This window comes from Carcharhinus amblyrhynchos, chromosome 23 (genome assembly GCF_965287045.1).
Source record: "Carcharhinus amblyrhynchos chromosome 23, sCarAmb.v2.hapA, whole genome shotgun sequence".
NCBI lineage: Eukaryota > Metazoa > Chordata > Chondrichthyes > Carcharhiniformes > Carcharhinidae > Carcharhinus > Carcharhinus amblyrhynchos.
This window is the reverse complement of record NC_137346.1, coordinates 45,436,600-45,463,628: the sequence shown is the minus strand read 5'-3', so window position 1 is coordinate 45,463,628 and position 27,029 is coordinate 45,436,600. Positions and strand designations below refer to the sequence as shown.

General features: G+C 47.4%; 1 protein-coding gene across 1 annotated transcript in view; it reads left to right on the top strand.

The window, feature by feature from the left end:
- The window catches only part of LOC145357400 (phosphorylase b kinase gamma catalytic chain, skeletal muscle/heart isoform-like), a 61,077-nt gene that overhangs the window by 22,424 nt on the left and 11,624 nt on the right, over window positions 1-27,029 (top strand). Inside the window, exons 5-8 of the mRNA XM_080210726.1 lie at window positions 12,641-12,706; window positions 14,392-14,555; window positions 19,000-19,090; window positions 23,578-23,731. Coding sequence (XP_080066852.1) covers window positions 12,641-12,706; window positions 14,392-14,555; window positions 19,000-19,090; window positions 23,578-23,731 — 475 coding nt within the window. The remainder of the gene's footprint in view (window positions 1-12,640; window positions 12,707-14,391; window positions 14,556-18,999; window positions 19,091-23,577; window positions 23,732-27,029) is intronic.

The following is a 27,029-nucleotide window of genomic DNA, read 5'->3' as shown; positions in this document are numbered from 1 at the left end:
GTCTGGAATGCCCTGCCTGGGAGTGTAGTTGAGGCGGGAAACCTCACAACCTTTAATAAGTAAGTGGATGAGCTCTAGAAATGTCAAAATATTCGAGGTTATGGACCACAAGGATGCTTCCAGGACTTGATGGTTATAAGGAGAGGGTGGATAGGCTGGGATAATTTTCCCTGGAGCATAGGAGGCTTAGGGGTGATCTTATAGAGGTCTATAAAATAACAAGGGGCACAGATAAGGTAGATAGTCAATATCTTTCCCAAAGGTAGGGGAGTCTAAAACTAGAAGGCATGGAATCGTCATAGAATCCTACAGTGCCACAGTCCCACCCAGGCCTATCCACATAACCCCATGCATTTACCCTAGCTAATCCCCCTGTCACTAAGGAGCAATTTAGCATGGCCAATCCACCTAACCCGCACATCTTTGGATAGGTTTAAGGTGAGAGGGGAGAGACACAATAGGGTCCAGAGGCGCAATTTTTTCCACAGAGAGGGCGATGAGTGTCTGGAATGAGCTGCCAGAGACGGTAGTAGAGGCAGGTACGATTTTGCTTTCTGAAAAGCATTTAGACAGTTACATGAGTAAGTTCGGCATAGAGGGATATGGACCTAACAGGCAATTGAACTAGCTTCATGGTAAAAACTGGATAGCATGGACAAGTTGGGCTGAAGGGCCTGTTTTCATGCTGTAAACCTCTAAGACTCAATCTGCTGAATGACCTCCTTCTGTACTTTAGGGATTTGTTGGGGTTCTATGAATGTGGTACATCAGACAAGTGTGTGTGTCTGGGATCCTATCTGTCACAGTAAGAAGTCTCACAACACCAGGTTAAAGTCCAACCAGTTTATTTGATAGTAAAACCCACGAGCTTTCGGAAACACTGTTCCTCCGTCGGGTGTGTGGAACTTTTAACCTGGTGTTGTGAGACTTCTTACTGTGTTTACCCCAGTCCAACGCCGGCGTCTCCATATCCACTCAGAGGAAATCAGAGATTGCTGCCTAGTCAGCTGGTAACATGTTCAAAATAGTTCTGAAGCTCATGACTGGTTCAAAATAGTGCTGAACTTTGCAATGTCCCAAAGGCTGATTACAGTGCAGATTCCCAATCTCCTGGAGCTATCCATCGGTGAATTTTTCAACCCTTTACTGTGTCTCTAATATTTTTTGGAATATGCACGCTGGTGTTAATGGGCGAGTGGTTGAGAGACAGTAATAGACACAAATAGAACTGAGAAAATCTCGCAGGAATGTGCATCAACTCAGACATGATGGGACAGTGAACGATCACTGACTCTTAGCCCCCTGCTCACACAGCGACTGACAGCTCCCTGCTTGCAATGTGCTTTGTATGAATTAAATTACACCAATTGTAAAATGTGCATCAAAGGTTAGCAGAGGTGTCGTGAAGCGGGGGATCTGTACTTATCAAGTTTCTGCAACTCTCAAAGCTCCGGATTAAAAATAGCCTTAACCTTTGCCCTTTGTTTTAGCTGCGCTCACTCAAATCAGAAATCCTCCAGAACTCAGAGGCAGCGTTTGTTTCACTAAAGCTCAGAGGAAGCACTTTATCCCAATTTCAAATTTAAAAAGAGCTTTTAATTAGAAGGGACAGAAGTACACATACCAGTGAGAGAGTCAGAAATAAACACTTCCTGTAATGATGTTGGGGGTATTTTTGAGCCTGCACTCTGGGTCTGCGGGAATGGTGTCGTGCACTCAGAGCACGTGATTTACACCAGCGAGTTTCCGATCTTCCCAGCCCCTCAGTGACAGAGTAATGTGAGACATAAGAAATAGGAGCAGGAGTAGGCCATCTAGCCCTTCGAGCCTGCCCCGCCATTCAATAAGATCATGGCTGACCTGAAGTGGATCAGTTCCACTTTCCCGCTTTCTCCCCATAACCCTTAATTCCCCTGTCTATCAGAAACCTATCTACCCGTGACTTAAATATATTCAGCGAGGCAGCCTCCACCACTTCAACGGGCAGAGAATTCCAGAGATTCACCACCCTTTGAGTGAAGAAGTTCCTCCTCAACTCCGTTCTAAACTGCCCCCCCTTATTTTGAGGCTGTGCCCTCTAGTCCTGCTGTCCTTTCTAAGCAGAAAGAAGCTCTCTACCTCTACCCTATCCATCCCCTTCATTATCTTATATGTCTCTATAAGATCACCCCTCAGCCTTCTAAACTCCAACGAGTACAGACCCAGTCTGTTTAGTCTCTCTTCATAGTCCAACCCCCTCATCTCCGGTATCAGCCTAGTGAACCTCCTCTGCACTCCCTCCAAGGCCAAAATATCCTTCCGTAAGTGCAGTGACCAAAACTGCACACAGTACTCCAGCTGCGGCCTCACCAGTGCCCTGTACAGTTGCAGCAAGACCTCCCTGCTTTTATATTCTATCCCCCTCGCTATAAAGCCAGCGTCCCATTCGCCTTCTTGATCACCTACAGACTGGGTTTTTGCAACTCGTGCACAAGGACCCCCAGGTCCCTCTGCACCGTAGCATGCTGCAGCTTTTCGCCCTTTAAATAAGAACATAAGAAATAGGAGCAGGAGTAGGCCATCTAGCCCTTCGAGCCTGCCCCGCCATTCAATAAGATCATGGCTGATCTGTCGCTGCTCAGTTCCACATTCCCGCCCTCTCCCCATAACCCTTAATCCCCTCGCTTATCAAAAACCCATCAACCCACGTCTTAAAAATATTTAGCGAGGCAGCCTCCACCACCCCAACGGGCAGAGAATTCCAGAGATTCACCACCCTTTGAGTGAAGAAGTTCCTCCTCAACTCCGTTCTAAACCGCCTCCCCTTTATCTTGAGGCTGTGCCCTCTAGTCCTACTGTCCTTTCTGAGCGGGAAGAGTCTCTCCACCTCTATCCTATCCATCCCATTCATCATCTTATACGTCTCAATGAGATCTCCCCTCACTCTTCTAAACTCTAACGAGTACAAGCCTAGTTTATTCAGCCTCTCCTCATAGCTCAACCCCCTCAACTCCGGTATCAGCCTAGTAAACCTCCTCTGCACTCCCTCCAAGGCCAAAATATCCTTGCGTAAGTGCGGCGACCAAAACTGCACACAGTACTCCAGCTGCGGCCTCACCAGTGCCCTGTACAGTTGCAGCAAGACCTCCCTACTTTTATATTCAATTCCCCTCGCGATGAAGGCCAGCATCACATTCGCCTTCCTGACCACCTGCTGCACCTGCAGGCTGGGTTTTTGCGACTCATGCACAAGGACCCCGAGGTCCCTCTGCACCGTCGCCTGCTGCAGTTTTTCGCCCCGTAAGTAATAGTCCTTCCCACCATTATTCCTACCAAAGTGGACCACCTCGCACTTGCCAACATTAAATTCCATTTGCCAGTTCCTGGCCCATTCGCCCAGCCTATCTAGATCCTTCTGCAGACTCTCCACACCCTCCGCACAATTTGCCGTTCCACCAATCTTGGTGTCATCAGCAAATTTCGACACCATACACTCGGTTCCCTCCTCCAGATCATCTATATAAATGGTAAATAGCTGAGGCCCCAGCACCGACCCCTGGGGCACTCCACTAGTCACCAACCGCCAATCCAAATAGCACCCATTAACCCCCACTCTCTGCCTCCTATTTGACAACCAATCCTCTATCCACGCTAACACCCTACCCCCAACTCCATGCCCCCTTACCTTCTGCAATAACCTCTTGTGAGGTACCTTGTCAAACGCCTTCTGAAAATCTAGAAAGACCACATCCACCGCCCTAGACACATCCTCATAGAACTCCAGTAAATTTGTCAGACACGACTTCCCTTTAATGAAACCGTGCTGCGTCTGCTCTATCAAGCAATTCCCTTCAAGATGCCTCGCAATTTCCTCCTTAATGACGGATTCTAACACTCATAAATACTCATCAGGCAAAATAGAAATTTCCAAAGATTGTCCATTTTTAGTGAGAATTTCATTGCAGAGGCATCCAACAAGTCGTCAGAAAAAAAGAACTTCTTTTAATTTAAAGATCTGCATCTTGAGTGTGATTTTCCCAGCCTGCTGCGCTGCTCAAACAATGCAGTGGGTCGGCAAGTGTCAGCGAGGGGGCTGGCGTGGGATTCACACCCAGCGTCTAGCCTGTCACAACTTTCCCAGGCCGTTTTTTTTTTGGGAGTAATCAGCCTCATGCCAGAAATCAGCGTGAGACGGGCGACAATATTTAAATCTCAATTTCTGTGTCATTACTGAGCCCGGGATGGTAGAGCAGGGGTGGGGGTTCAAGGCAGGCCCAGGGACGTTATCGATGGTAGGGGGTGATTAGGGAGGCCGGCGATCGAGGTGGGAGGCTGTGGATGGTCAGGGAAGACATTGGCAGGCCATGCACGTGCGCAATGGCTCACTCAGCACTATGCCGCCAGTCTCTCGAGCACGATTCAGCCCCGCCCTCACCTGTGTGAATACCCTGGTGGAGCACAGACTAAATGAGCCCAAACCGGATGGGAAAATCTCCCGTTTTCCCACCCGTTGTGTTCTTGGGAAAATTGGCCCCGTAATGTTTAAATGGGAAACACGCAGAAAATATACTTAACACCAGCAGGTGGAGCCATTGTGTTCCAAATCCTAGTACAACTTAAACCCACCACTGACCTAATTCAAATACTTTCCCGTTTATCATCATCAGTTCCCCCACTGATTGGCCCTAGACTCCTCAAAATGGACTCCGTACATCAGGAAGGTGAAACATTGGCTGGGAACCCACCTGGTGATTACACTCAGTTGATGAATTAGTCAGTACTCCGTGTTAAACATCACTCAGAGGAAGCGCTGAGTGTGACAAGGACACTGATGGACATATTGGCCACAATGTGACTGAGACAGGAAATTGCATCACATTGTCTATTCCGATCGACCTGATTTAGGTGCATTCCATGACAGGAGTGACTACTGCACCATCCTTGTGAAGCTGACATCCTGTCTCCCTTCCGAATGACATTCTCCATCGGTATGAGCCACCACACTCAACGGAATAGACTCCAACCACGTCTAGCAACTCAAAACAAGGCCACCAGAAGCTATAGAGTTCCCGCAGAATCAACCTCTGCAACCATCAAAACCTTCCATCAATCCTGACTCAATGAAGAGTGCAGGAGGGCCAGGAGCAAAGTTGGTCAGACCTACAACTGGTGTCTCCGCCTGGTGAAGCGACAACCCATAGAAACATAGAAGATAGGAGCAGGGAGAGGCCATTTGGCCCTTCAAGCCCACTCCACCATTCATTATGATTTGGTCCGCCTTGTTGTCCAACGAGGGGAATACACGCGGTGGGTCTTGCGAGGGCTGCTCTTGGTTGTTTCGAGAGTTGCCCAGTGCTTCACGTCATTCGTGTACGCTTAAACTGGACCATCTGACGGGCAACACGACAGCTCAGTGACTATCACTGTTTGCTGTGCAGATACATGGATTTGGGCCGGTGTCTGTGGGAGTTTGCACATTCTCCCCGTGCTTTTCTCTGGGTGCTCCGGTTTCCTCCCACACGCCAAAGATGTGCCCTTAGGCTGATTGGTGTAACAAATTGTCCCTAAATTAGTCTTCCCTCAATCTTCTCCAATAGGCGTAGACAAAGGTCATGGGTAGAGGAGGGCACTCAATGTTAAAATGGCGGCGCGGGCTCGTTGGGCCGAAGGGCCTGTTTCCCGTGCTGTGTTATTCTTTGTTCTTTGACTGTTCATCCAACTCAATAACCTAATCCTGCTTTTTCCCCAAAACCTTTGATCCCATTCACCCCAAGAGCCAGATCCAGCAGCTCCTGAAATATCTCCTCAGCTTTGTCCTAAATGGTCTCCCTGCATCCTCAGACTATGACCCCTGGTTCTGGGCTGCCCCACCATTGGCAATGTTACCTGCACGTTAGAAGCGTGCGTTGTAGTTAGACAATCTCACAGCCAGCTAACCATCTCCAACACCAGAGGGGTTTTGGGAGAAAGGATCAATTTTGGGAAGATGTGGCAAATGAAAGGGTGGAGACAAGAAAGGTACAGGAACTGAAAAACAAACCCTGACAGGAAGTACAAACCCAACAGATTGGACTGGGAGTTATAAAACAAATAAAAGGATTAAGGTCTGGATCTGAAAGCCCATTAAAATAAAACAGATGGACTGAGAGTTCACGGTGGCCCAGTGGTTAGCACTGCTGCCACACGGCACCAGGGACTTGGGTTCGATTCCCAGCTTGGGTCACTGTCTGTGCGGAGTTTGTACATTCTCCCCGTGTCTGCGTGGGTTTCCTCCGGATACTCCGGTTTCCTCCCGCAGTACTGGTTAGGCGCATTGGCCATGCTAAATTCTCCCTCAGTGTACCTGAACAGGTGCTGGAGTGTGGCAGCTAGGGGATTCTCACAGTAAACATCATTGCAGTGTAAAAATCAGCTTACTTGTGACTAATAAATGAACTAACTTCAACTAGAAACAAATAAATGAAAAAAGATTGGCAGCCAAAGGCAATTCCAAAGGAAGGTATATAATGAAAAGATGATTGGGTTGATTCGGAACCTACCAGGGGATTTACACGCGCAGACTTGGGAAGTGGTTGAAGTATTAAATTAATAATTTGCTTCCGTCCACACCAAGGATATAGATCTTCCAGTTGGCTGGATAGTGATGCAGAGCAACACCCACAGGTTCAATTCCCGTACTGGCTGAGGTTATAAACGATGCCCTGTCTTCTCAACCTTGCCCCTCCCCTGAGGTGTGGCGACCCTCAGGTTAAATCATCACCAATCAGCTCTCCCTCTCAAAGGAGGGAGCAGCCTGTGGTCATCTGGGACTTTTAGATGCTTACCAGGATGTGGAACCGTACAAAGATTACAGCACAGCAGGAGGCCGTTCAGCCCATCTTGTCCGTGCTAGCCCGAGAAGGTCCAAGTGGCCTTTTTAACCAACCTTCCATCAGCCCTGAAGCTTACAGCACTTAAGACGCAGATCCAGGTACTTTTTAAAAGAGTTGAGGGTCTCTGTCTCTACCACCAACTCAGGCAGAAAATTCTAGATACCCACCGCCCTCTGTGTTAGAAAGTTCTTTCCTCTCCACCACCTATCTTGAATCTATGTCCCTAGTTCTAGAATCCTCCACTAAGGGAAACAATTTTATCCAAGTCACCCCTCAGCCTTCTTTGCTCCAAGGAAGATAACGCCAACCTCTCCAATCTCACCACATTGCGACACTTTTCTAGCCCTGGCAATGCTCTAGAGAAGCTCCCCTGTACACTCTCCAGAACAATTACATCCTTCCTGTAATGTGGTGAATCTAATGTTAGGAAACCAGGAACCAGTTTGGGTAGAGAGGAGAAATGCCAAAGGCAGGTGATGTGGCAGTGAGGTCCAGGATCCTTAACAATGACCGTCTGATAGGGTGCAGCGTGAAGGAAAAATGTAATTGGAGCTTGTGAAAAGGGCACATGGATAATGATGGAAGAGTTTAATTTAAATACAGAATGGAACAGACCTAGGTCTGGAGTTCATACAATGTTTTTGGGATAGTATACTGGATTTGGTATTGAGAAATGAGATAAAAGCAATTAGCGCACTGACAGCAAGGAGCTAATCAACAAAACATTCCTCCCGACACCCCAAAACCCCCCCGACACACAAAAACCCCAAAACCCCCCCCCCAACACACAAAAACCCCAAAACCCCCCCGACACACAAAAACCCCAAAACCCCCCTGACACACAAAAACCCCAAAACCACGCCAACGCGCCATTCCAAAGCCCCCGACCCAACCTCCAAAGGCAATGAAACACCAAACACCCCCCCCGACAACTCAAACACCCCCAGACACCCCAAACAACCCTCCCACCGACACCCCAAACTCCCCCCCTGACACCCCAAAACCTTAAAACTACTGGCACACCAAAACCCCAAAACAGCCCCGACACACCAAAACCTGGTCACATCAAAATCCCAAAACCCCTGCAACACACCAAAAACCCCAGAAACCTCCTACACACCAAAAACCCCCCACACTAAAAATCACATTTGCTCATCCAAATATCCTTTAAAGGCCAGGTTTCCAGCCCCCACAAGTTTCCCAGACAGTGTATTCCAGATTCCCCAAGAGAAAGAGCTTTTTCTCAAACCCATCAATCAAATCCCCCTGAGCCTCAGTTGGAGCCCGTACCAAGATATTGGACGAGATTTTAACACCTCGCTCATCCCAAAATCATAAAATCCAACTCGAGGTCAATGGATGTCTCCGTGCTCCAATTCCCATGGCAAGCGTCATTTCTCCTTCTTGCAGGAATTTACTCCTTAATTAATAAAGCTTTGCCCCCTGCCTTTTTGCATCTTCCTTTGTTACACCCAAAGATCCTAAATCCCGGAATGTTGAGTTGCCAATCCTGCCCTTCCCTCAAACATGTTTCTCTGATAGTGACAATATCACACTTCCCAGTGTCAATCCAAGCCTTTCACTCATCAGTTTTACCCTATTGTATTAGATAGGGTGGACAGTGAGAGCCTTTTTCCTCGGATGGTGATGGCTAACACAAGGGGACGTAGCTTTAAATTGAGGGGTGGTAATTATAGGACGGATGTCAGAGGGAGGTTCTTTACTCAGAGGGTGTGGAATGCCCTGCCTGCAGCAGTTGTGGACTCGCCAACTTTAAGGGTGTTCAGATGGTCAGTGGATAGGCATCTGGGTAACATTGGAATAGTTTAGGTTAGAGGGTCATTAGATTGGTTCCACTGGTCGGCACAACATCGAGGGCCGAAGGGCCTGTACTGTAATGTTCTATTACACTCCCAGCACTTAAATAAAGATCATCCAGCCTCGCCTTACCCTCTTGACACTCAACGTAGCTGATCTCACTCCCTTTACTGCAGAATGATGTGTCTCTATTTAACTGATGGATTGATTTTGCTGGTCTTTTCGGGGTGGTTTTGGCATGTTTATTAAATTGTTTGATCTTTGTGATATTATACTGAACATAGAACATTACAGCGCAGAACAGGCCCTTCGGCCCACGATGTTGCGCCGACCAGTTAAAAAACAATGACCCTCTAACCTAAACCAATCCCTTTCCATCCATAAACCTATCCACGGATCTCTTAAACGCCCCCAAACTAGGCGCATTTACAACTGCAGCAGGCAGGGCATTCCAATCCCTCACCACCCTCTGGGTAAAGAACCTACCCCTGACATCCGTCCTATAATTACCACCCCTTAATTTAAAGCCATGCCCCCTCGTGCTAGCTTTCTCCATCCAAGGAAAAAGGCTATCACTGTCCACCCTATCTAAACCTCTAATCATCTTATATGTTTCAATAAGATCCCCTCTTAGCAGCCTTCTTTCTAACGAAAACAACCTCAAATCCCTCAGTCTCTCCTCATAGGACCTCCCCTCCATACCAGGCAACATCCTGGTAAACCTCCTCTGCACCCTCTCCAAAGCCTCCACATCCTTCCTATAATGTGGGGACCAGAACTGCACACAATACTCCAAGTGCGGCCGCACCAGAGTCTTGTACAGTTGCAACATGACGCTGCGGCTCCTAAATTCAATCCCCCTTCCAATAAACGCCAAGACACCGTATGCCTTCCTAACAACCCTATCTACTTGATTCCCAACTTTCAGGGATCTATGTACACATATACCTAGATCCCTCTGTTCATCCACACTATTCAGAGTCCTACCGTTAGCCCTATACTCGACACATCCGTTATTCCTGCCAAAGTGAATTACCTCACACTTTTCCGCATTAAACTCCATCCGCCACCTCTCGGCCCAGCTCTGCAACTTGTCCAAGTCCCCCTGTAAACTAAGACACCCTTCCTCACAATCTACCACACCTCCGACTTTGGTATCATCAGCAAATTTACTAATCCACCCAACTATACCCTCATCCAGATCATTTATAAAAATTACAAACAGCAGTGGCCCCAAAACAGATCCCTGAGGCACACCACTCGTAACTGAACTCCATGACGAATACTTACCATCAACCACCACCCTCTGTCTCCTATCCGCCAGCCAATTCCTGATCCAACTACCTAAATCACCCTCAATCCCATACATCTGCATTTTCTGCAGAAGCCTTCCACGGTGAACCTTATCAAACGCCTTACTAAAGTCCATATATACCACGTCAACTGCCTTAACCCCATCCACCTCTTTGGTCACTTTCTCAAAAAACTCAATAAGGTTAGTAAGGCACGACCTACCCTTCACAAAACCATGCTGACTATCTCCAATCAATACATTACTCTCCAAATAACTATAAATCCTATCCCTAATAATTTTTTCTAAAACCTTACCCACAACAGAAGTAAGACTCACCGGTCTATAATTCCCGGGGAAGTCTCTGTTCCCCTTCTTAAACAGTGGGACAACATTCGCTATCCTCCAATCTTCCGGCACTATACCTGTGACCAACGACAAATGAAAAAAATGAAGGTGAATATCCATGTGACATTATCTTGAAGAGCAGGGCAGATTTCCCCAACTCCCTGATCAATATTTCTTCCTTAACCAATGTGAGAAAAAGTGAATGATCCAGTCATTGCCAACTTGATCTCTCTGGGATCTTGCTGTCACATACCCTACATTCCACCAGTCACTTACGGCCAATGAAGTACTTCATTGTAAATACAAACTTATCGTCATAGACAATGTTCCACAAATGCAAGCACTTCTTTTCTTCCAACCCTTGGCACAGGCTGCACAGTAGCACTGCTGCTTCACAGCTCCAGGGACCTGGGTTCGATTCCCAGCTCGGGTCACTGTCTGTGTGGAGTTTGCACGTTCTCTGCATGGGTTTCCTCCGGGTGCTCCGGTTTCCTCTCTCAGTCCAAACATGTCCCTGAGATGCGTAGGTTAGAGGGATTAATGGGTATATATATGGGGGTAGGCCCTGGGTGGGATTGTGGTCGGTGCAGACTCGATGGGCCAAATGGCCTCTTCCTGTACTGTAGGGTTTCTGTGATTCTATGATTCTCTCCTCGTCCTGGTAACGATACCTGCACTCATCTAATTCAGAGCTCATAGAAACCTCATCGTGCAAAAGGAGGCTATTCAGCTCAGTGAGTCTGTGCTTATTCATACCCTGGCTTACCCTGTAGTCCCACTAATCCCCCATCCTTGGGACTCTCAGGGGCCAATGGCCACTTCACCTAACCTGTGGATCTGTTGAACATCAGTAAATGTGAATTACTTCTGTAAGACGTCTTACAACACCAGGTTAAAGTCCAACAGGTTTATTTGGTAGCACAAGCCACTAGCTTTCACAGCACTGCCTCTTCGTCAGGTGAGTGGAAGTTCTGTTCACAAACAGGGTATATAAAGACACAAACTCAATTTACAGAATAATGGTTGGAATGCGAGTCTTTACAGCTAATCATCGTGGGCCGAAGGGCCTGTTCTGCGCTGTAATGTTCTATGTTCTAATCAAGTCTTAAAGGTACAGACAATATGAGTAGAGAGAGGGTTAAGCACAGGTTAAAGAGATGTGTATTGTCTCCAGACAGGATAGTTAGTGAGATTTTACAAACCCAGGCAAGTCACGGGGGTTACAGATAGTGTGACATGAACCCAAGATCCCGGTTGAGGCCGTCCTCATCTGTGCGGAACTCGGCTATCAGTCTCTGCTCAGCGACTCAAGCAGAGTTCATTCATCCATTGTTGTAGCGTCTGCATGGTCTCCCCAATGTACCATGTCTCAGGACATCCTTTCGTGGCATGGTACATCCTGATGCATGGTAACTGGGGAGATCATGCAGATGCTACGACAACAGATCAATGAACACCGCTCGACAATCACCAGAGACTGATAGCCAAGTTCCGCACACATGAGGACGGCCTCAACCGGGATCTTGGGTTCATGTCGCACTATCTGTAACCCCCGTGACTTGCCTGGACTTGCAAAATCTCACTAACTTTCCTGTCTGGAGACAATACACAACTCTTTAACCTGTGCTTAACGCTCTCTCCACTCACATTGTCTGTACCTTTAAGACTTGATTAGCTGGAAAGATTCACATTCCAACCATTATTCATCTAAATTGAGTTTGTGAACAGAACTCCCACTTACCTGATGAAGGAGCAGTGCTCTGAAAACTTGTGGCTTGAGCTACCAAATAAACCTGTTGGACTTTAACCTGGTGTTGAGAGACTTCTTACTGTGTTTACCCCAGTCCAACACTGGCATCCCCACATCATTGAATAATTTCACCATTTACAATCCTCCCTTTAGTTGTCACGCTCCCGATAAAATAAACCCACCTAGCCCAGTGTCCCATCGCGAAATCCAGATTTATTTCCAAATAGTTAGCAACACTGTGACAGGTACTTCCCCGAACAGAGTATACATCCCGAGTGCTGGTAACTCCACGTTATCTACCTCGGTAGGAGTCCCAGATAGGACAGCACGAATTGCCTCAACCACTGAGCTTGTATTCTAACAGGTCCACCCCATGACCCTCACTAAAGCCAGTCTGTCCACCTCACCTTCTTGAACACCTACCCAACTGCGCAAACTCTGGCCCTGTGTGTCTTTGGTTCAGTGTCAGTTTCCGAATGCCTCCTTTGTCTTGTTAAATGTAAATTTTTATTGGGTTCTCATACTCGTGTGGATTAAGCCGGTCGCCAGACGTCTATCTTTAAACTGTCCCTTTATCGATAGGATGAAGAGGGGAGAGCTGTTTGACTACCTCACTGAGAAGGTTTCTTTAAGTGAAAAAGAAGCAAGGTGAGTGAATCGATGTCTAAAACCTAATCACACGTCAGGTCCGAGAGAGATCGATTTTGGCTCCCATTGACTGAACGCAGGTGGAATGTTGGCACGCACGCTTTGATTGAAACATGGAGGAAGGTGGGGGGAGGGTGAGTCTGGGGGTAGGCTGGCAGTGTGCAGACACCAAGGGCACATTGCATGCTGGCCCCTCCCCATTCAAATAAAAGAGGCTTCACTAAGGCTTTTAGGGATTCACTATCATAACCAATAACTCATCACACACTTCCTCACTACCCATCGAAACCTGGTGACACCCGAAACCTGGGCAATCAGTGCACTGGAATGAACTAGAGTGGAACTGCTTCCTACAGCATCCTCTGTGGTCTGTCCCGTGGCACCCCTCCGCTGGCAATCTCCATACTGCTTATCCTCTTTCTTCATAACGAAACGTGCATTTTACAGCGACCGGCTCACCGATGACCTTCCTTCCATTAGGAGGGGGGGATGTTTATCAACGACTGCGCAACGTTCACCGTTCGCAACTCCTGAAGCAGTCCCTGCCCAAACGCAGCAAGACCTGGGCAATATCCATAGAACACTGCAGCACAAACAGGCCCTTCGGCCCACAAGTTGCGCCGATTGTATCCCTACCTACCAGGCCTATCTATACCCCCAATCCCATCAGATCCCACATACTCGTCCAGAAGTCTCTTAAAAGACCCCAGCGAGTTTGCCTCCACCACCACCGACGGCAGCCGATTCCACTCACTCACCACTTGAGCTGACCAGTGGCGAGTAGCATTCATGCCACACAAGTGCCAGGCAGTGACTATCTCAACAAGGGAGGATTGACCACCCCTTGACGTTCAATGGCATGACCATCGCTGAATCCCCCACATCCTGGGGGTTACCACTGCCCAGAAACTGAACTGGACTCGCCATATCAATACCAGAACAGGTCAAAGGCGAGGAATCCTATGATGAGTAACTCACCTTCTTTCTCCCCAAAACCTGTCCACCATCTACAAAGCACAAGTCAGGAGTGTGATGGAAAAAACACTGCATTTTCCTGGATGAGTGCAGCTCTGACACTCAAGAAGCTCATTACCATCCGGACAAAGCAGGCCTATCTGATCACTAACCCTTCCCGAACATTCACTCCCTCCATCTCCCAACACCCAATGACAGCTGTGTGTACCATCTTCAAGATGCACTGCAGGAACTCTCCCAAGGCTCGTTCGACAGCACCTTCCAAACCCACCACCTCTACCGTCTAAACATACGAGGGGAGCAGGTAGCTGGGAACACCACCCCTCAAATCACTCACCTTCACTGTCACAGGATTCCAAAATCTTGGAATTCCCTAACAGCACTGTGGTGTAACCTACACCACATGGACTGCAGCGGGTTCAAGAAGGCAGCTCACTATCACCTTCTCAAGGGCAATTAGCGATATACAATAAATGCTGGCCTGCAAATGGATAAAAAGACTCAAATTACTGGCAATAGGAGCTACTGATCACTCTGTACCTACACTGTGAGAGGTGAACAAGGTGAACTGAGAGGAGAGGTGGGTCCAGCTGTGGTACCTTCCATTAGTCCGTAGCCTCTTGATAGATACTCACTGCCCAATAGGAATAGGGGGTGAGCGACAGGGAGTAGAGCTATCAGCGCGTTAAAAATATATTCCCTTCTGCTAGGTGCATCATGCGAGCACTGCTCGAGGTCGTTCAGTTCCTGCACTCCAAGAATATAGTACATCGAGACCTCAAACCAGAAAACGTTCTTCTTGATGACGACATGAACATCAAGTTATCTGATTTTGGATTTTCACTGCAACTTGAACCGGGCGAAAAGCTGAGAGGTAAGAAGGTCTGGATGATAATGCGGTAAACCGGGTCAGCAAATTTGCTGATGATACAAAGATTGGAGGTGTAGTGGACAGTGAGGAAGGTTTTCAAAGCTTGCAGAGGGAAGCCCCCCCTAATATTCCCTTTAAACTTTTCCCCCTTCACCCTTAACCCATGCCCTCTGGGGTTTTTTTTCTCCCCTAGCCTCAGTGGAAAAAGCCCTGCTTGCATTCACTCTATCTATACCCATCAAATTCTTATACACCCCTATCAAATCTCCCCTCATTCTCCAGGGAATAAAGTCCTAACCTATTCAATCTCTCTCTGTAACTCAGCTTCTCAAGTCCCGGCAACATCCTTCTCTGCACTCTTTCAACCTTATTTATATCCTTCCTGTAATTAGGTGACTAAAACTGCACACAGTACTCTAAATTCAGCCTCAATGTCTCATACAACCTCACCATAACATTCCAACTCTTATACTCAATACTTTGATTTATAAAGGCCAATGTTCCAAAAGCACTCTTTACAACCCTATGAGGAGAGACTGAGGGATTTGGGGTTGTTTTCGCTGGAAAGAAGGCGGCTAAGAGGGGATCTTATTGAAACGTATAAGATGATTAGAGGTTTAGAAAGGGTGGATAGTGATAGCCTTTTTCCTCAGATGGAGAAAGCTAGCACGAGGGGGCATGGCTTTAAATTAAGGGGGGGTAGTTATAGGACGGATGTCAGGGGTAGGTTCTTTACCCAGAGGGTGGTGAGGGATTGGAATGCCCTGCCTGCTGCAGTTGTAAATGCGCCTAGTTTGGGGGCGTTTAAGAGTTCTGTGGATAGGTATATGGACAAAAAGAGATTGGTTTAGATTAGTGGGTCAGTGTTTTTTTTTAAAAACTGGTCAGCGCAACATCGTGGGCCGAAGGGCCTGTTCTGCGCTGTAATGTTCTATGTTCTATCCACCTCTGACGCCAGTTTTAGGGAATTATGTATCTGTATTCCCAGATCCTTCTGTTCTACTACAGAGTCCTATCATTTACCTTGTATGTTCTACCTTGGTTTGTCCTTCCAAAGTGCAATACCTCACACTCAAGAGAGTAGTAAGGGCATGGAATGCCTGCCTGCATCTTATAGAGGTCTAGATCATAGTATAGATCCCTGAAAGTTGGCACCCGGGTTGATAGGGTTGTTAAGAAGGCATACGGTGTGTTAGCTTTTATTGGTAGAGGGATTGAATTTCGGAGCCGTGAGGTCATGTCACAACTGTACAAAACTCTGGTGAGGCCGCACTTGGAGTATTGCGTACAGTTCTGGTCACCGCATTATAAGAAGGATGTGGAGGCATTGGAAAGGGTGCAGAGGAGGTTTACCAGGATGTTGCCTGGTATGGTGGGAAGGCCTTATGAGGAAAGGCTGAGGGAACATAAGAACATAAGAAATAGGAGCAGGAGTAGGCCAACTAGCCCTTCGAGCCTGCCCCGCCATTCAATAAGATCATGGCTGATCTGTCGTGGCTCAGTTCCACATTCCCACCCTCTCCCCATAACCCTTAATCCCCTCTCTTATCAAAAACCCATCAACCCGCGTCTTAAAAATATTTAGTGAGGCAGCCTCCACCACTTCAACGGGCAGAGAATTCCAGAGATTCACCACCCTTTGAGTGAAGAAGTTCCTCCTCAACTCCGTTCTAAACCGCCCCCCCTTTATCTTGAGGCTGTGCCCCCTAGTCCTACTGTCCTTTCTGAGCGGGAAGAGTCTCTCCACCTCTATCCTATCCATCCCATTCATCATCTTATACATCTCAATGAGATCTCCCCTCATTCTTCTAAACTCTAACGAGTACAAGCCTAATCTATTCAGCCTCTCCTCATAGCTCAACCCCCTCAACTCCGGCATCAGCCTAGTAAACCTCCTCTGCACTCCCTCCAAGGCTAAAATATCCTTGCGTAAGTACGGCGCCCAAAACTGCACACAGTACTCCAGCTGCGGCCTCACCAATGCCCTATACAGCTGCAGCAAGACCTCCCTACTTTTATATTCAATCCCCCTCGCTATGAAGGCCAGCATCCCATTCGCCTTCCTGACCACCTGCTGTTGAGCTGTTTTCGTTAGGGAGAAGAAGGTTAAGAGGTGACTTAATAGAGGCATACAAGCTGATCAGAGGATTAGATAGGGTGGACAGTGAGAGCCTTTTTCATCAGATGGAGATGGCTAGCATGAGGGAACATAGCTTTAAATTGAGGGGTGATAGATATAGGACAGATGTCAGAGGTAGGTTCTTTACTCAGAGAGCAGTAAGGGCGTGGAATGCCCTATCTGCAATAGTAGTGGACTCGCCAACTTTAAGGGCATTTAAATGGTCATTGGATAAACATATGAATAGTGTAGGTTAGATGGGCTTTAGGTTGGTGCAACATCGAGGCCCAAAGGGCCCGTAATGTGCTGTAATGTTCTATAAAATAATGAGGGGCATAGACAAGGTAGATAGTCGATATCTTTTCCCAAAGGTAGGGGAGTCTAAAACTAGGGGGCGTAGGTTAAAGGTGAGAGGGGTGAGATACAGAAGGGGCAATTTTTTCACACACAGAGGGTTGAGAGTGTCTGGAATGAGCTGCCAGAGGCAGCAGTAAACCCAGGTACAATTTTTTTTATTTTAAAAAGCTTTTGGACAGTAACGTAGATAAAGGGAAAATGGGCTAAACACAGGCAATTGGGACTAGCTTAGTAGTTAAAGAAAGGGTAGCATGGACAAGTTGGGCCGAAGGGCCTGTTTCCAAAGAACAACACAGCACAGCAAACAGGCCCTTCGGCCCAACGAGCCCACGCCGCCATTTTAACATTGAGTGCCCTCCTCTAACCATGACCCTTGTCTACGCCTATTGGGGAAGATATTTCCATGCTATAAACATCTGTAACCATGACTCTATAACAAGTGCAACATAATTAAAGGAAAGCCAGCATGGATTAACTGAGAAAAGAGAAATCACATTTAACTAACTTGCTGGAGTTTTGTTGATAAAGGTAATACTGTTGATGTGCTGTATGTGGATTTTAAAAAGGCATTTGATACAGTGCCACACAACAGATTCATGAGCAAAATTCCAGTTCCTGGAATAAAAGGGAAAATAGGCACTTGGATAAGAAATTGGCTGAATGACAGGATGTAGCGATTAATGGTTATTTGCAGTGTAGTTCCCCAGGGGGTGAGTGTTGGAACACTTGCTGATATTTGTTAATGAACTAGACTGTGGTGTTCAGAACATAATTTCAAAATTTGCAGAGGACACAAAGATTGGAAGCATTGTCGATTGTGACAGGGACAAAAAAAGACATCGACAAGTTGGTAAATTGAGCAGACAAGTGGCAGATGAGGTTCAATGCAGAGAAACACAAGGTGAGTTATCTTGTCAGAAAGAATATGGAGAGACAATAAAAAGAAATGAGGTGTGGGAACAGAGGGACCTCAATGTTTATGTACATTTGTTATTGAAGATGGCAGGATATGTTGAGAGAGCGTTAATAAAACATATGGTATTCTAGGTTTTATTAACAGGGACAGTGAGTACAAGAGTAAGGAGGTTATTTATGTTGAACTAGTTAAGACAATAGTTAGGCCTCACCTGGAATACTGTGTCCAGTTTTGGTTGCCATTCTTGAGGAAGGATGTGAAGGAGTCGGAGAAAGTACAGAGGAGATCCACAAGAATGATTCCAGGGATAAAGAATTGAAGCTATGAGGATAGATTGGGACGGGTTTCCTCGAAGAGAATGCTGGGAGGAGATTTGATAGGAGGGTGGTTGTAGTATGGAACAAACTTCCTGAGGGGGGTGAAGGCAGGTTTTATCAAGCTATTCAAAATGGAACTGGACTGCTATCTGAAGAGAGAGAAAATGCAGAACATTGCAGATTTTAAACAATATATTTTCCTCACTTTTCTTTGAGTTTCTTTCTCGTTCTGTGTTGCCTGTCAGTGAATGAGCAAGTCAATCTTTAGGAACATTCTGAATCCTGACTTCCGGGACATAGAATCTATTTGCTGTGTTGACCCAACTAATGACATAATTAAATGAGAAGCACTATCATCTGAGAAATAAACACCTCTGAAGTTCAACACCTACCAAGAACTGTTCCTTCACGGTTCTGAAGCCTTGGATCTCAACAGATATGTTGAAGGAAAGATAAAACTATATACAAACAAGCTCAATGTAGGTTAAGGTTCTCCAAGCTCACCCTCCCACCCAGACTTACACTCTCATACCCAATCAGCTCCTGTTCACATGCTGCCTGCTGATAGGCCCAGGAGGGTCATAATACCCACAATCACCCATTCCTTAAAGAGACCACGCTACCACAATGCTCAAACATTTGGGCAACCCAAAAATCAATTTGACGTCTGGAACATTAAGAGTGGATTATCCGGTGTTGGTGGTTCAGTAACTTCCCCTTCTGCTTGTTTGGTTATAGAATTGTGTGGGACGCCTGGGTACCTGGCTCCAGAAATCCTGATCTGTTCCATGGATGAAAATCACGTTGGCTACGGCAAAGAAATAGATTTGTAAGTAATAAAACTCGATACGACAAAATATTCAACGTTCCATGAGTGTTAAAATGGGCAGCGCGGGTTTGTAGGGCCAAAGGGCCTGTTTCCTGTGCTGTGTTGTTCTTTGATCTTTGTTTGTTTAACAGTGAATCCATATTTTATCAAATTATTTGAAGGTGGATTTTAATCATTGAATTCTATGTGGACATAGTCATAAAGTCATAGAGATTTGCAGCCTGGAAACAGGCCCTTCAGCCCAACTTGTCCACGCTGCATCTTTTTTTACAACCACTAAGCTAGTCCCAGTTGCCTGCGTTTGGTCGATACGCTCTATACCCGTGTAACTGTCTAAGTGCTTTTTAAAAGACAAAATTGTACCCACCTCTACGACTACCTGATGAAGACAACAAAGAAGGTTATCTAGAATTGTAACAACATCTTGATCAATTGGGCCAGTGGGCTGATGAGTGGCAGATGGAGTTTAATTTAGATCAATGCCAGATAAATGGTAGATTGAACCAGGGCAGGACTTACTCAGTTAATGGTAGGGCATTGGGGAGAGTTACAGAACAAAGAGATCTAGGGATACAGGTTCATAGCTCCTTGAAAGTGGAGTCACAGGTGGACAGAGTGGTGAAGAAGGCATTCGGCATGCTTGGTTTCATCGGTCAGAACACTGAATACAGGAGTTGGGACGTCTTGTTGAAGTTGTACAAGACATTAGTAAGGCCACACTTGGAATACTGTGTGCAATTCTGGTCACCCTATTATAGAAAGGATATTATTAAATTAGAAAGAGTGCAGAAAAGATTTACTAAGCTACTACTTGGACTTGGTGGATTGAGTTATAAGGAGAGGCTGGATAGACTGGGACTTTTTTCCCTAGAGCATAGAAGACTTCGGATTGATCTTATAGATATCTATAAAATAATGAGGGGCATAGATCAGCCAAATAGTCAACATCTTTTCCCAAAGGTAAGGGAGTCTAAAGTAAGAAGGCATAGGTTTAAGGAGAGAGGGGAGGGATGCAAAAGGGTCCAGAGGGACATTTGTTTCACACAGAAGAATGCCTTCTTCACCACCTGTCCACCTGTGACTCCACTTTAAAGGAGCTATGAACCTGTACCCCTAGATCTCTTTGTTCTGTAACTCCCCCCAACGCCCTACCATTAACTGAGTAAGTCCTGCCCTGGTTCGATCTACCAAAATGTATTATCTCCCATTTATCTAAATTAAACTCCATCTGCCATTCATCAACCCACTGGCCCAATTGATCAAGATCCCATTACAATTCTAGCTAACCTTTTAGAAGGGTGGTGAGTGTCTGGAACAAGCTGCCAGAGTTAGTAGTAGAGGTGGGTACAATTTTATCTTTTAAAAAGCATTTAGACCTGGGTAAGATGAGTTTGGCGGGATATGGGCCAAACGTGGGCAATTGGGACTTGCTTTGTGGTTCAAAAAAGGGGTGGCATGGACAAGTGGGGCTGTAGAGCGTGGTTCCATGCCTTAAACCTCTATGGCTCTATGTCCGCATGGAATTCAATGAGTAAAGTCGGCATTTAAACAGTTACACTTCATGTTTCCCTGTCTCTCCAGTAAATGGCGTTCAAACTGGAATTCAGGCCTGAAATTTTCATTCCCTGTTTGGGAGTCAGGAAAACTCTCCATTCCCCAAGCCCAACTCAGGAAAAGCTTTCCCAAATGGCCTGAATGGACTCAGTTGGGATTTAAAAGGAGGCCAGTAGGAACTCTAACAATGCGGCAGGAAGTGGATACAAACACTCAGCGGTCTCCTATCAGCTGAGAACTCAATGTGATCATTAAACAGCACACTGATTAGTCAATTAATTCTCAATCGACTGTTATTTAACGGTTAGAGTTTTCCACCTGATATGGGAAGCGATACAAAGAACAAAGAACAACACAGCACGGGAAACAGGCCCTTCGGCCCAATGAGCCCGCGCCGCCATTTTAACATTACCAGTCCCCTCTCCACCCATGACCCTTGTCTATGCTTATGGCATTCCACATTGAGGGAAAACTAATTTAGGGACAATTTGTTACACCAATCAGCCTAACAGCACATCTTTGGGGTGCGGGAGGAAACCGGAGCACCCAGAGAAAACCCACGCAAGCACGGGGAGAATGCGCAAACTCCCGCAGACACCGGCCCAAATCCATGTATCTGCACAGCAAACAGTGATAGTCACTGAGCTGTCGTCTTGCCCAGTATCTGGTCCCGTTTAGGCACACACTAACGACGTGAAGCACTAGGCTATACTCATGGCCCATCATTGGTTTCCGAGAGGAAAAGATGGTGCTCGTTGTTACCGATTCGCAGATGGAGAACTCTACCAAGTGAAGGCTGGAAAAGGACAGGATCTAATAGACCTGATAGTGATTCTTATAGCTGGGGGAGAGGGGGAGGGGAAGTCCGCACACTGCAAGACCAACCCAGGCCGGAGGCTGCAGCAAGAGGAAAGGGAGAGCAGTCGGGGGGAGGGCACCCATCAGCCCAAAGGGGGGACCAGGGCACACAAGAGATGGAGTTCCTGGCAGGATGCACATGTCCTCTGAGGAGATACCAGACTGCATGTACCACTGCATCTTCCGGCTTCACAAGGATTCAGCACCGCAACAGACAGGGGGCACCCACTCCCGATGAGGGGGTGCGGGGGGCGTGGGTTACCATGGGGGTCGGAGGCTGCTGCTAGGGGATCAGCTGCTGGAAGGCCACAAAGGGTGAAGGGGGTCAACGGGCATTGCAATCACTGCATTTGGGACCGATGCCGGGACAGGATGGACACCCACCCTTGCTGCCCGAACTGGTGCCAGGTTCTCAGGGCCAGTGGATGGACAGTGACCAGGCCTGACCCCTGGCTTTCTGGTCTGTGTCCATCATCTCTTCCACTGCACCTAGAGGATGGCCCAGCTCCCCCTCCGTGAACCAGTTCTCCTTGCTGCCACCTTACAGGCATGACTGTGTACGTTTACCGTTAGAGCTCGCACGGAGCTCTCCATTCTTCAGGGGGTTCAGTTTGGACAATTCACGCGCCCAAACGCTCCATTCCAGCGAGAACCACTGGAGGAGGCAATAATGGGGTCAGGGAAGGGAGTCTCTGCTGGGGTGGGGTGGGGGGGTAACTGTGCAGGGGAGGAGATCAGGAGGAGAGAATGCAAAAGGGGAACTCAGCAGGGGTGATGACTGGGGAGGGGGATTCGCTGTAAATCACTGTACAGGTTTAGTCTCCTTACTTGAGAAAGGATATACTGGCACTGGAGAGGGTGCAGAGGAGGTTCACTAGGTTGATTTCGGAGTTAGAGGGTTGGCTTACGAGGAGAGACTGAGGCTATACCCATTGGAATTCAAGGGAGATCTTACAGAAACATACAAGATTATGATGGAATAGATAAGATAGAAGCAGGGAAGTTGTTTCCACTGGCGGGTGAAACTAGAACTAGGGGCATAGCCTCAAAATAAGGGGGAGCAGATTTAGGACTGAGTTGAGGAGGAACTTCTTCACCCAAAGGGTTGTGAATCTGTGGAATTTCCTGCCCAGTTGAGGCTCCCTCAGTGAATGTTTTTAAGGCAAGGATAGATAGATTTTTGAGCAGTAAAGGAATTAAGGGTTATGGTGAGCGGGCGGGTAAGTGGAGCTGAGTCCACAAACAGATCAGCCGTGATCTTACTGAATGGCGGAGCAGGGCTCGAGGGGCTAGATGACCGATTCCTGCTCCTAGTTCTTATTCTTAAATGGGGGCAGTGGGGTGGAGCGATGACTGTGGGGAGGGCAAGGTGTGGGAGGGTGTCAATGTCCATGGGGGGGCGGGAAGTGAAGGCTATGGAGGGACAATGTCCATGAGGGGTGCCGATATTTGTGGGCAGGGTGGGGGTGATGTGTGCGGGAGGGCGAGGGGCTGCCAAGAGATCTCCTGTTATGCAGGGATATGTTATGTAATAGCACCGTTGAGCTCAGAAGCTGGCTTCCCAGTGAGATTGGGCACCGCCCATTCCCCCTGCTGGTGAGATTCCCATCATGGCTCTTATTTCAACTAAGTGTCGTAAGATTGGATTATTTTCACTCAGCAAATGAACAAGTCTGAATCTCTCCCGTTTTTCCATTGAACCGTACGGTGCAGAAAGAGGCCATTCAGCCCATCGAGTCTGCGATGTACACAATCCCACCCGGGCCCTACCCCCATATATTATACCCACTAATCCCTCTAACCTACACATCCCTGGACACTAAGGGGCAATTTCTTAGCATGGCCAATCAACCTAACCCGCACATCTTTGGACTGTGGGAGGAAACCCACGCAGACACGAGGAGAATGTGCAAACTCCACACACAGACAGTGACCCCGAGCCGGGAATCGAACCCAGGGCCCCTGGAGCTGTGAAGCAGCCACTGTTCTACCGCCCCCCCCCCCGGTACAAGTTCTCAGTGCTTGCTATTGTTTTGGTGAGATGACGCAGTTTGTCTGCTTGCTGTGTTGTGTAGGTGGAGCTGTGGAGTGATCATGTACACCTTGCTGAGTGGCTCGCCACCTTTCTGGCACCGTAAGCAGATGCTGATGCTCCGAATGATCATGGACGGAAGCTACAACTTTGATTCTCTGGAATGGCAGGATCGATCAGACACCGTGAAAGATCTGGTGAGGGTTTCCGGGGCCACGGAGACAGATTCTCGGCACTCTTTCGCTTCGCTATTTCCAAACTCTTTTTGGCCAAATTATGAACCAATCGGAGACAGCAATGATGGGTTTGAAACGTCTACTCAACAGCTTCAGGATGTGAAGGAGAAGCAACACAGATCAGAAATGTACAGGCTGGCAACAGGATCCTCCAGCCATCCACCCCATGTTCCATGTCCTTTAATGGTGCCCCCCAAAGCCCTGCTCCCTGCCACCTCCCCAGCACGCCATGTCCCGCTCCCAGTCCCCAGCCTCCCAGTCTCTGCCCCCGTCCCCCGCTGTGGAGACGCCGGCGTTGGACTGGGGTAAACACAGTAAGAAGTCTGACAACACCAGGTTAACATAGAACATAGAACATTACAGCGCAGAACAGGCCCTTCGGCCCACGATGTTGCGCCGACCAGTTAAAAAACAATGACCCACTAACCTAAACCAATCCCTTTGCATCCATAAACCTATCCACGGATCTCTTAAACGCCCCCCAAACTAGGCGCATTTACAACTGCAGCAGGCAGGGCATTCCAATCCCTCACCACCCTCTGGGTAAAGAATCTACCCCTGACATCCGTCCTATAACTACCCCCCCTTAATTTAAAGCCATGCCCCCTCGTGCTAGCTTTCTCCATCCGAGGAAAAAGGCTATCACTGTCCACCCTATATAAACCTCTAATCATCTTATATGTTTCAATAAGGTCCCCTCTTAGCCGCCTTCTTTCTAGCGAAAACAACCCCAAATCCCTCAGTCTCTCCTCATAGGACCTCCCCTGCATACCAGGCAACATCCTGGTAAACCTCCTCTGCACCCTCTTAAAGTCCAACCGATTTATTTGATAGTAAACTCACAAGCTTTCGAGGTTCCCCTCTTCGTCAGGTGAATGGGAACTCTCCATTCGCCTGACGAAGAGGGAAAGCTAGTGAGTTTACTATCAGATAAATCGGTTGGACTTAAACCTGGTGTTGTCAGGCTTCTTACTGTGCCCGTCCCCTGCCCCGGAGCCTCACTCCTGCTCCCTGCTCCCACCCCCTGTCCCAGCCCCACACTCTAACCCCCACTTCCTGATCCCTATCCCCAGCCCCTCGCTCCCTGCTCCCTTCCCCCTGTCCCCCTGCAACCTGATCACGGGAGGAATAAATAATTGATTTCCCAACTTAAGGGTCCCAGTTTGTGAGTTTACCACAAAGCTTTGAACGAAATTTAAATCAATGAACTCTGAAGCAAGACTGGATAACAATTCAAACCATTGATCAGCTAATTACAACCAGTATTCAAGTTTAATTTTTAACTTTATTTATTCGTGTCACAAGTAGCCTTACATTAACACTGCAATGAAGTTACTGTGAAAATCCCCTAGTCTCCACACTCTGGTGCCTGTTCGGGTTACACTGAGGGAGAATTTAGCACGGCCAATGCACCCTAACCAGCACATCTTTCAGACTGTGGGAGGAAACCGGAACGCCCGGAGGAAACCCACACAGACACGAGGAGAATGTGCAAACTCCGCACAGACAGTGACCTGAGCCGGGAATCGAACCTAGGACCCCAGAGCTGTGAGGCAGCAGTGCTAACCACTGTGTCAATCAGTTATTGAGACATAGGAAGTTACAATTAAGTAACAAGGAATTATGAGAATGAATGTCTTATTTTTAAATATTTTGGGGAAATATTGTGTTACTGTATGAAGAAAGCTGTGCGTATGTGTGTGCCTGAGTGCGTATGTGTGTGCCTGAGTGCGTATGTGTGTGCCTGAGTGTGTACGTGAGTGCGTATGTGTGTGCGTGCGTGCGTATGTGTGTGCGTGCGTGCGTATGTGTGTGCGTGAGTGCGTATGTGTGTGCCTGAGTGCGTATGTGTGTGCGTGCGTATGTGTGTGCGTGAGTGCGTATGTGTGTGCCTGAGTGCGTATGTGTGTGCCTGAGTGCGTATGTGTGTGCCTGAGTGCGTATGTGTGTGCGTGCGTGCGTATGTGTGCGTGAGTGCGTATGTGTGTGCCTGAGTGCGTATGTGTGTATGTGAGTGCGTACGTGTGTGCGTGCGTGCGTATGTGTGTGCGTGCGTGCGTATGTGTGTGCGTGCGTGCGTATGTGTGTGCCTGAGTGCGTATGTGTGTGCCTGAGTGCGTATGTGTGTGCCTGAGTGCGTATGTGTGTGCGTGAGTGCGTACATGTGTGCCTGAGTGCGTATGTGTGTGCCTGAGTGCGTATGTGTGTGCCTGAGTGCGTATGTGTGTGCGTGCGTGCGTATGTGTGTGCGTGCGTGCGTATGTGTGTGCGTGCGTGCGTATGTGTGTGCGTGAGTGCGTACATGTGTGCCTGAGTGCGTATGTGTGTGCCTGAGTGCGTATGTGTGCATACATGCAGAGGGAGCATGTCAGAAACAGCAAGGTATATTAAATTAGAATAGACTGTAACTCTTTTTGATTTTGGCATTAGTGTGAGGATAATGTTTTTCACTCCAGCTCTGATTCTATTGACACAGTAAGAAACTTTTATTGAAATAAACTTTATTTAACAATACATTTTACTATAACAAAAAGAATTAATGTAACTTTTACCAATTGAAATACTTAAATATGACATGGTACAATTCTTGACTACTAACTTATCACTATTAGCTCCAATGTAAGCAATATTCCTCATATATATGTAAACCTCTCTTCAAAATCAGTTCGCAAACAATAGGCGTATGTGCTGATATGTGAGCTGCTAGTCCTCAAACCTCCGGAACACCTCTGGAGAGAGTTACATATTTTCTAGTTGGTTCAAAACTAGTCTCCAGAGAGAGAGAGAGAGACAGAGAGACAGAAAAGAACTAAGAACTGTAGAACAGAGAAGCAGGCCCTTCATCCCTCCAAGCCTGTGCTGATCATGATGCCTGCCTAAACTAAAGCCATATGCACTTATATCCTTCCTTCCATTCCCATCTTATTCATGTATTTGTTTAATTACCCTTTAAATGCCGCTATTGTACCTGCTGCCACCACCTCACTAGGCAGCGTGTTCCAGACATTTACCATCCTCTGAGTGAAAAAACTTGCCTCGCACATCTCCTCTAAACTTTTCCCCATGTTCCTTAAACCTATGTCCCCTAGTCCTTGACTTTTCTACCCTAGGAAACAGCATCTAACTATCCACTCCGTCCGTGCCACTCATAATCTTGTAAACCTCGAAAAACCACCCCCCCCCCCCCGCCCCCGCAACCTCTAGTGTTCCAGTGGGAACAAACCGAGTTTATCCAACCTCCCCTCATTGCTAATACCCT